The 10,476-nt window shown below is 43.0% G+C and overlaps 2 protein-coding genes across 4 annotated transcripts in view; both read right to left on the bottom strand.

Annotated features, from left to right (window-relative positions):
• PDP2 (pyruvate dehyrogenase phosphatase catalytic subunit 2) overlaps positions 1 to 543 on the bottom strand; it is a 5,484-nt gene extending 4,941 nt beyond the window's left edge. The window contains exon 1 of one of the 3 annotated variants that reach the window (XM_027665151.1): positions 272 to 543. The gene's annotated coding sequence lies outside the window, so the exon portion shown is untranslated. Of the gene's footprint in view, positions 1 to 161; positions 181 to 271 lie in introns of those variants that run through there. The other 2 variants (XM_027665150.1, XM_027665152.1) reach the window with 2 other exon arrangements.
• A 5,596-nt stretch (positions 544 to 6,139) lies between these two features.
• CA7 (carbonic anhydrase 7) overlaps positions 6,140 to 10,476 on the bottom strand; it is a 10,922-nt gene continuing 6,585 nt past the window's right edge. The window contains exons 4-7 of the mRNA XM_027665163.1: positions 9,525 to 9,620; positions 9,224 to 9,286; positions 8,096 to 8,251; positions 6,140 to 7,852 (exon numbers count right to left, since the gene is read on the bottom strand). Coding sequence (XP_027520964.1) covers positions 7,730 to 7,852; positions 8,096 to 8,251; positions 9,224 to 9,286; positions 9,525 to 9,620 — 438 coding nt within the window. The 3' untranslated portion in view covers positions 6,140 to 7,729. The remainder of the gene's footprint in view (positions 7,853 to 8,095; positions 8,252 to 9,223; positions 9,287 to 9,524; positions 9,621 to 10,476) is intronic.

Raw genomic sequence — 10,476 nt, forward strand, 5'->3', positions numbered from 1 at the left:
CCCCACACACATCCCGCCTCACACACCGACCCACAACACCCCCGCCCGCACATCCCGTGCCCCACACACCCCCCCCCCCCCCCCCCCCCCGCTCCCCGCACACCCAACCATTACCCAGACACACGCACCAGACACCAACCCCTACCGCGCGCAACTCCCACCTCCCTGCTCCTGCCTCCCCTCCGCGGCCTCGCCAAGCCAGGCCCGGCCCCGCTCCCTCAGCCCGCGGCTCGGCTCCCCGCAGCGCTCTGCCCGTCCCCGGCGCACCCACCGGCCGAGCACCGCCACACGCCGCCCGCAGTTCCGCGCTGGCCGCCCGGTGGGCGCGGATGGACGGACACGCGAACGGCGCTGACCGACAGCCCCGCCGCCCAACCCGCCCTCGGCGCCCCGCCCCGGGCCCGCCGGGTTCCCGTCAGGACACGGCGGGGCGGGCGCGGCCTGGTCCCTCCGCCATGTTCCGTGTGCCCACTCGGGCGCGGCGGGTGAGCCGAACCACGGCCTCAGGGACCGGCACCCCGGGCTCAGGGACCGGCACCCCGGGCTGAGGGACCGGCACTCCGGGCTCAGGGACCGGCACCCCGGGCTCAGGGATCGGCACCCCGGGCTGAGGGACCAGCAGCCCGGGCTCAGGGACCGGCACCCCCGCAGCCCCGGCCGCCGCCCCTGAGGCGCCGAGGGACGGCCGGGCCCGGCCCCGCGTGGCGCTGGGCTCGGTTAGAGCGCGAGCGGTAAAGGAAGCAAGTGACACGTTAATAAAGAAGCACCAGCAAGGATTTCTTTCTGTTAATAACGTTCAAATTCGTTATTGCCTGGAGGGAGGGACCGTCGCTTCTTCGTTTCATTTCAATGGGACTCTGCACTGCAGTGCGGGGGACACCAGCTGATGAGGCTCAAATAGCAAAGCCCTTTGGAAACCGATAGGCCATTAAATTGTGGAGAACAAAAAGGCTCGTTTTGCTGACTTCCCGGTTTGGGGGTTTCAGATCTCTGCGTGACTTGGTTAAAATTTCTACTGAGTGGCTTTAAGCCCTGTAACAGCAGGAAGGAATGGGCCCAAAGTGCACGGCGGTTAATGAGTACTTACTGCAGTTAACGGAGTGGTTACTAAGTAGTCTCTGCTTTAACTTGTAACAGTCGTTTTGGAAAAACAGGCTCACAAACAATTCACAAAAGGCTTTGATATCAGCAGTGCATTTTTTATTGTCCTGACTTCTTTGTTGTTTGAATAATGTGAGGTGGGTGTCCTAGATGAGATGAATGTGTTCCCGGGTTATCTCATGTGGAAAGGTGTGAGATCATCTTCCTGAGTCTGAGCTCTCACTTGTTTGTTGTTTTTACTAGCACGATGAAACACAGTTTCATGTTAAATGGAAGGGCAAACAAACAAACAAACAAACAAAAAATTTTAGCAGATGTGGAAAAAATAAAAACCTCATAGAGCAGCCTGAAAACTGCTCATTTGTTCTGCAGTCATTTCATAAATTCATATGCGTAAGCAAAACTGATTTAGTAACCATGTGAAAGAATGTGAAACAATTACCAGTCCTGCAGAAGAAGGTGGTGCTTTCATTCCATATTTTCTAAACACAAGAAGGAATACCACGTTGAAGGTACTTGACAGGACTGGATACTAAATTGAATTGAGATTTAGATTCTGCTTTGGAGTGTTTGGTTATGCTGGTGAACCAAAAGGATATATAATTAAGGTTAAAATTAAGTCAAAATACTACTCTCTGATATGAGCTGGGGAAAGAAACAGTATTGCTCTGCTTTGCCCCTAGGAATATCCAGTAAAAATGCTTTGATTTTAGGAATATCTAATAAAAATGGCAAATTTCTGTAGCAACAGTGGCTTGGTTGCCATAGTGCTCTATGTCACTCTATCTTCTTAATTTGCATTGAAAAAAATTATAACTCGAGTTTCTTTGAATAAAACTAAGATTTGACTTTGCTGGTTATAGGTGAGCAAAAGTTCAGAATCAAATGTCCTGCACCAGAAGAAAGTTCTTATTGGTATTCCAGGTATTGTATTAAGGTAGAGTGATAGATTAAAATGTAGCAAATCCTATATTTAGATTTTTTTCAAGGTATAACTTTGTCTGCTGACTTGTACAGTCAGCAACTCTGGTTTTCTTTGGAAGTATATTCTCGTACTGATTTCCATGTTGCTTGTTTAGGTCAGACTGCACTATTGGGGTTTCCCTCTTTCCCATGGAACATTACTTTTTACCCCCCACTTGTTCATTTGGACAACTGACCGTGTCTGCTCTGGTGCAATTTAAACAGTTTCTGCTCCCAGAAGCTGCAGACAGATGCCCCAGAGCAGGTGCTGTGGTGGATTGCTTTCCACTAACTCCCTGATATTCATGAAAGGCCTGAGACTCCTGATGTCTTCGTAAACATTTCTTGTTATGGGGACACACAAAGATTAGAACCACCAAATAAGCCTGATATTCCTAAAGAAAGCAAGTTAAAAATCAGAATAGTATTTCTAATAAATAACTAACCCTTTGTCCAAAAAGCTGGCTAGTAACGAAAAATTTGAATCCAAAGAAAATAGTAAACTACTACTGAAAGTAGCTTACTAGAGGTTTTTCTAAATATAGAGAAAGACTCAGTTTAGTGATACAGGTTAGAGAACAGCCATAGATCCAAACCCTTTGGGAACTTGGGAATGGCCATCAGGCAAAGGAGGGTCCTTTGAAAGAATCATCTCTCTGGCTCATCTTAGAGAACACGGCTGAGTCAAACCTGCCTTTGCACTGAAAGCACAACAGTCCAACTAACCAGCCCTTGGGCAGGAAACACAACTCCAGTGCACAAAACCCTTGGATACCTTCCTGCTGGGAGTCTTTGGGAATGTCAGCTGCTCACTGGACGTACCTTGCCCTGTGAATAATGACCTACATTCCATTGCCTCTACATCATGTTTTGCATTTTCACAAAGGGCAAATCCGCACCTTAGATCTCTGAGATCTCTGATTATATACACACAACAAACTCCAAACAAAACCAAAACCAAACCAACCAACCAACCAACCAAAAACTACCAAAACCCCCCAAAAATACCCTAAAAACCCAAAACCAACAACAGCAAAAAAGGAGACTCTAGGTCTGTTAAAGCAATTGCATTTCGTAGTTTGCTTACAGTAAATTCCAGTCCATGATCTTCCTCTACAGTCTAAAATAAATGCTAGGAAAGAAAACAAGCTACAAGAAACATCATGGAACAGAGGTAAACACAACAAACTGTAGGAAAAACGCCATTCCAGCTCTGCAGCTCCATTTCCCTCCTGCTGCTGCAGCAGAGGCTGAGCAGGGTGTCTGTAGTTGCAGGGGTTATCTGGTGGCCCAGTCTGAGTTCATGGAATTGCACTGGTGCAAAGGTCTGTCTAGTTGCTGTAATGGGATCTGAACTCCACATAGATAATTTTTACTGGATGTGGCTTACAAATTGGTTTGAGTTAAACAGAAACACGTGTTTATGAAGGCTCTGCACCACTGTAAAAGTAAGTTTAAATTCCTTGGGGACAGCTTTCAAGAGCAGGAAAGTCTTCTGGCTTGGTAAGAGGTGCTCATGTGTAAAAAAGTAATTATATTTCTTTCCTCCTTCTCCTCCTTCCGCCTTCTTCCCCTCCAACAGATGAACAGGGTCTGAATGGCTCCGTTTGGAATGGGCTGCCCAGGGAGGGGGTGGATTCTCTGTCCCTGGAGGTTTTTAAGGTCAGACTGGATGTGGCATCAGTGCCATGGGCTGGGAACCACGGCGGGGTTGGATCAAGGGTTGGGCTTGATGATCTCAGAGGTCTTTTCCAACCTGGTTGGATTCTATGATTCTGTGATTTAATATTCTACTGTATTAATATGAAATGAAATGATGATTTGCATTGCTGTGTTGGAGGAAGGCACTGAAATCTGACTAAATTTCAAATGTAATGCAAGTACCAGCAGAGATGGAACATCAGAGGAATGAACATTCTCTGCCTTACAGCCATGCAAGTTAGGAAGAGTTCTGGTACAGTCAGTCAGGTTTCATCATCTACTCTACTTTCCTCAGGGTAAGTGAGAAAAAACATGAGCCCCCCACTCTTGCAGGCAGTGTAGAGCAACCTGCCACTACTGAATGGTCCCTTGTGCATGCATAAGGAATTCAGAGAGGGAAACAGATAACCTGAGGTATAACAGCCTATTTTCTTCAGGCTTATCTCTGTTTTTTCCTGAAATGCCCCTTTTTTTACCTTTCTGACCTTTGAACTCCTCCAAAAGCACCATCTGGTGTTGAGGTATCTTGCAAAGCCTTTCCTCTGATGCTTATATTTGGATTAATTAACATTCATCATTTATCATTATAAATAATTGCTACATCATACTGAAACTGTCTAAAAATCTTTCTGCCTGCAAGAGGATGTGGAAAAACCCATAAGTTGAACTGTAACTGTAGCTATTAAATTTTGAAAGCTAAAATTAAGATAGTGTGCAGTTTACCAAGCAGAGGATAGAGAAGGGAAACAAGGAACAAAAAATTATAACTGGTTTATCGAGTTTCTTTTGTAAGATTGATTTTTATCTGACAAAGAAGTTTCAAGGACAACATACATACAGCCAGTACAAGGTTTTCAATTACCCTCATATCTTAAAAAATTATTATCACTGAAGTTAAATTCTCTCATATGTTGTATTTTGACTGAATTTGCCTTAAAATTAATTTGAAGCATTGTAGCAATAAATGGACACAGAGAGCCACTAGGTGGCATTTTTAATCTGTTTTTTACAGCTGGATAAGTTCAGTCACTGTCCTAAATGTGAGAGCTCCCGTTCCCTCAGTCATGAGCTGCCATCCCATGAGACATTAAGCCAAGCCTTGCTGATGTATTTACAGTCAACCCTCATTCTCCTTCAACACAGTTGGTAAAAGGTAAGCACAGCACATGTTCTAGAATTGTTCAATCTCAAAATAAATAGCAGTAATAGCATTAAATAGGAGTTTATAGCTTTAAAACCGTGCAGAACTGAAATATTTGTGCTTTTTTATTGGATGATCAGGGTCTCAAGAAACAGCAAAGAATATAAAGTGCTTCCTTTTACATTTTGCTTCACCATGGTCAAAATTAGATCATGTTCTTTGATCCAATGACTGGAAAAAAAAACCCCTGTAAGTAAAATAAAATTTATTTCTGAAGGAAGGTATAGTTCAGCTGGAACTGAACACCTTGGGGCAGTTCAGCATTTAAAGCTCTTTACAGTAGCTAAGCTTTTGCAATAACCTTGTGAGCTAAATATTATCCTTCTGTTGCTCATGACTAAACCACCCTCAAAGAAGCTTAAGTACTGTATTCGAGGTCACAGAAGGGACACTCTGGGGGGTTAAATAAACTTCTTTATTTTATTAGACTAAGTGGCTCTAGCTGGGAAAAAACTGGACAGAGTTTTGGTGTACAAGTCCAAAGTGTGAGAGACTGAGTGAACAGAGCTCTACTTACATGCCTCAAATGAGAAAAAACACTGAAAATAGCCCTCACTGACCTGCTCTGTGAACATGAGCACGAATATTAATGCAGCAGTACAGGGGTAGCTTGATATGGTAATTAATATTCATTACATTTTAAGCAGGAAAGTATTTGAAATTTGCCCCTAATAAAATGTATTCAGGCTATCAGATGTGTAAGTTTCTTTTGAAAGACCTTTTACATTTTAAAATATCTTTTCATGTAATTATTTTTTTCTTAATTTTAACTGAGACATAAAATTAATGACAACAATAATTTAACTCTGACTGGGCAAGAAGCCATCCAAGATACACACTCTGTTAGAATTTAAGTGAAAGAACTAAGCTGAAGCAGAAGCTGTTAATCCAAAAAGATGGGAAGAACTGCAACATAGACTAAAAATAATTGTTTCTAGAATTTAAAAAAAATGTCCAGAAACTTAGGAGGGATAACTCTTATCTGTACTCAGGCCATTCTACTATAACTTAAGGTTTCTATGGAACTGAGGGTGAACAATCAAACATTCTTTGATATAAAACAGATGCATCACTTGAAAATATCAAACATCATTTCTCTTCATGAAAGTCCAAGAAAAAGAGTAAGTGGGGAAAAGTGAGTCTACTGAAAATAAAGGATTAAGATATTCACACTTGGTTTTAAAGTCTCATTTATTTCATTTGTTAAAGAAATAAGATACATTAAATAGATTTTCTGCAACACCAGTTTGCATTACTAGCAAAGTTACATTCATAACAGCTAAAACCATTGCAGCCTGTAAGGATTTCCTGTTGCTTTGAGCATCTGGTGTGTAAGAATCTCACATCTCAGCCAATGCTGAATTAGCCCTCACAACATCCCTGTGAGGTAGGTCAGTGTCACCCCCTTTTTATGTAAGAGGAAACTGAGGAACACAAAGTTTCAGGTCAATGTAGCAGGAAAACCAGAGCTGAAGGCTAGAATTCTGGTCTTCCATTCCTTGTTGGACTGTGTCCCACATCCAGTGTCTTTCTCCCTCTCTGAGACAGGGGAACAGCCCACAGTAGCTGCTGTTCTCCCTCTTCCCCAGCTTTCCTTTGCATTGTACATCTTTGATTTCTCCACCTAAGCTGGAGGAAAGTGCTAAAATCACTTTCTCTCTGATCTATACACACAAAACAGGCCATTTGAAGCTCAGAATTAAAGCAGCTGACAACAGACTGTGGGTAATCACAGGTCACATCACAGTATTTAGTACCAGAGCCTGAATTTGTCACTAAGCTGCACGAGCAGTAATACCAACACATGGCTTTTCTAAAGCAACTTGCTTTTGAAGAGGTAAAAGGACTCAGGAGGGTGTGCAGGGAGATCCCTGCCAGCCAGAGGGAAGGGATTTGTGCAGCAATGCACACTCAGTGCAGCCCAGATCTACCCACTGGGTCCCTAAAGTAAACAAAACACCCCTTATCTGTAGGACAGACAACAAAGGAGGTCATATTGCAGAGCATAGCACTGAACTGAGGTAGACTTTGAGCAGTTTAGGACCACAAAGCACACATCTGGATTGCTCAAGATGTACTCTTCACCCAGACTGACCAGGGCAGCACAGTCCTGTACGACCTGTGGGCTAAACAACACTGCAATAAAATGGTCTGCTTTTAAGCACAGCATTTACATTGGTACTTTGAATTATAAAATAGGATCTTAGAGCAGTAAATTTGAAATATATATCTAGTTTTCATACCAGTGCCTACCCGAGGCAAGTAAAGAACTTTTCTCTAGTGCTACTTGTGCACTCTGTCAACAGACAGCAAGAATACAGTGCAAGCAATGTTTAAATCAGAGCCCAGCAAATGCTTACAACAGATTGGTAAGGAAAATTTAAGTCCAATTCACCCAAAATTCTTCATTACTGTTTCCTCATGTATTGAATGAGACCATTATTGTACTAGTAGATCACTACATAATTTCCCAATTTATATCAAGTTGGATTTTAATTGCATTTTAATATTTTTTTAGAGTTTCAGGTCTTGGACAACAGTCTAGTTTACTCAGCTATCCCTTATATTAAATAGTGCTCATTTCTCAGAAGAATGAGCACTTCAAATAAAACAGAAAACCAGCAGATTGTCCCCCTCCAAGCAGAGTGTTCATGGAAATGCTTATCTGGTGTGTTCCATGAGTGGTCTGAGGACCAGAGTTTCTGTTTGTGGTATCTCAGATGTGGAAGCTCTTGGATATCCCAGGGCCACTGTGAGTTTTCCTCAGGCCTTGAAGGAAGCTCGAACAACTCTCCCCTTTAGAGGCTGAGGGGGGCGAAAGTTATTTGCCATTTGGACCCTCTGGTCCTCCTCGCTGGTGAAAAGGAGCATCCGGAACTTCTCCAGCTGGAAATTCAAATAATTGGCTGCTTAAGGGGGCAATCAATGTTAATGGGTTTTAAAAGGGACCAAAGGAAAGTATTTGTTGCATTGTAATCAGTTAATATTAACAGAAAATAAGAGAAGCCTGATTATTGAACAGGCTGAATATTCAGTGTTTTAGCTCAGCCCCATTTCAAATCAAAACAGTCACTGCCTGCTCATCCAGCACTGAATCCTACAAGAACAGAGACAATATCAACAGTTTACCTGTTTCTCAGAAATTCTGATGGGTTCTTTCAGCACTATCCACGTTACACTCTCATTAAGGGGTGGGGTTGTCAGAGAGCCAAGGTATGTCCAGAAATCAAGACTCAAGGGCAGGAGACATTTAGGGTTGAAGCTTCCAAACTGAGCTTTTGTTCCCTAGAAAAAAAAAATTACTTGAAATTTATCTTTGTACTTTTAAGTGCAGGTTAAATAACTTTTTTGAAAGAGAAAAATAATGCTGAAGTAACATTAAAAACGAGGTGAAAGGTCTGTAAAGGTTTGGCTGCTTTATAACAACTGTTAGACAGAAGCAGCATGGCAAGTGTGATGCCTGCTGCTGGATTACTGGACTTTGAGGCCTTGCCCCATTGTCCCTACAAAAACTCAGCTCTTCTCACAATAGGTCTAAAAATAACAGAGGAGCTGTGTTCCATGTATAGTGTTCAGTGTGAGCTATAGATAATATCGTGGCAGAATTCCTTGTCTCATCACCTGCTATTTTCTATTCTTCACATCTATTTTAGTAGAAAACTTAAATCCTGTAGTCATTGTCTGCTATGGTAAATACTGGCTTTAAAAAAAAAAAATCAAAGCTTCAAGTCTAAAATTAGAGGAAGGTGGATCAACCAAAGACACGCAGAAATAGAAGGAGTTGCTGCCTAGAGTAGTGATTACCACAGTGTAGAGAAAAGCTTTTCAGCCTGTAAGAATATCAAAAAAATATTCAGTTACTCACAAAACACTTTAGGAACAGATTGACTCAGGACCTCAGTAAGATTGTCCCTGACAGAGCTCTGCAGCAAAGACAAACAGCCAGTTTCCACTTGGTCAACACCAGGCTCAATGGAAATGGATTATTTTGCTGAGGGTAAAAGCTGAGCCTGAAGGGTTGTGGAGCTTTTGATTTTAGATTTTCGGGGAAAGGTAGAACCTCTGATGACCAGTGGGGTCAGCACAGCCTTGTGAGGCACCTGAGATTAGGCAAAAGAAATGAACTTTGGAGAGGAAGAGGAGACAACTACAGTGAGGTTCTAGTGATGGAAGGATATGATTTTTGTCTCAAATAGGTACATGTGCTTGATTTCTAAAGGATATCCCAGAAATAAATTTAAAGAGCTGAAAACTTACTTTAAATTTTACCATGTACAAAGCATCAGTGAGTCTGTTCATACCAGCATGTTCTTTCCCAATCTAAAATAACAGAATAGACAGGTTAAATAAGAAGGGCTTCAACTATGCTTTGAATAGATGTTTTCTTGTCTGAATCTCCACATTCCAACTAAAGTTTAACAGCAATTTGCAATGAGTTACTGCTTCCAATAAGTCATCTGTTTTCCTTAAGCACCTCTTAAATATGTGGCGTGGTCCTCAAACACTTGACAGCATAATGCTTTTCATCATGTAAATATGCTATTTTTGCCATTCTTACCTCCAAGAAAACACCAACTACTGCCAGGCCATCTGGAGCTGCTGCTGCTTCTCCAAATGTTGCATATTTTCTGCCATTCCAATGAACTAAGTGGAGCTTTAAAGAAAAATAACAAATAAAAATGATTAGTGATAGAAGCTGTGAATATGGTTTCTCTCATGTTAACAGCACCAACAGCCATTCACAACAGAACAGTTTTGTGCAAAAGGTATTGTTGGAAACATGAACAAGTTCAATCTTTTGGACTGGTCCCTAAGTGTGGACAGGTACTAAACAAATTTTCTAGATATCAGTCCGTAGTGGGGTGGCACAGCCAGGTTTTGGTAGTGGGGGAGTTTCAGGGGTGGCTCAGGTGAGAAATTGCCAGAAGCTCCCCCAGCTCATGACCCCATGGGAGAGACCCACACTGGAGCAGTTCTGGCTCAGTTTAATGAGACTGAAGTGTTTTGCTAATGAGGATGAGTTATGAGGAAGACCGAGCTCCTCCCTCCAAGCACTTGTAAATCCGAAATTAAGAGGCTCCAGTTGAGGAAGTGTGGAGAAAGGAGAGATAACAGCCCTTTATTAGAGGATATATATGTATTGGCAGAACAACAAAAGAACACAAAAACAGCTAAACAATAATCCTGTACCCAAAGTTCCCCCCAAAAAACCAGTTCGGTACTTTCTGTCCTTGGGCACAATTCTAACCGCGGCCAGCAGGGGGCGCTGTTGGCTCCCTGCAGTGCTCGGTGTTGGCCAGCAGGGGGCGCTGTTGGATCCCTGCAGTGCTCGGTGTTGGCCAGCAGGGGGCGCTGTTGGATCCCTGCAGTGCTCAGTGTTGGCCAGCAGGGGGCGCTGTTGGGCCCCACTGTGAGGGAGGAGCCAAAATGGAGATTTCCCCCCCACTGAAAGGGGAAAAGAGAGGGGGGAAAGAAAGAGAGGGGGGGGAAAGAAAGAGAGGGGGGGAAAG

The sequence above is a fragment of the Corapipo altera genome, unplaced genomic scaffold, assembly GCF_003945725.1.
Source record: "Corapipo altera isolate COAL_440 unplaced genomic scaffold, ASM394572v1 141, whole genome shotgun sequence".
Lineage (NCBI taxonomy): Eukaryota > Metazoa > Chordata > Aves > Passeriformes > Pipridae > Corapipo > Corapipo altera.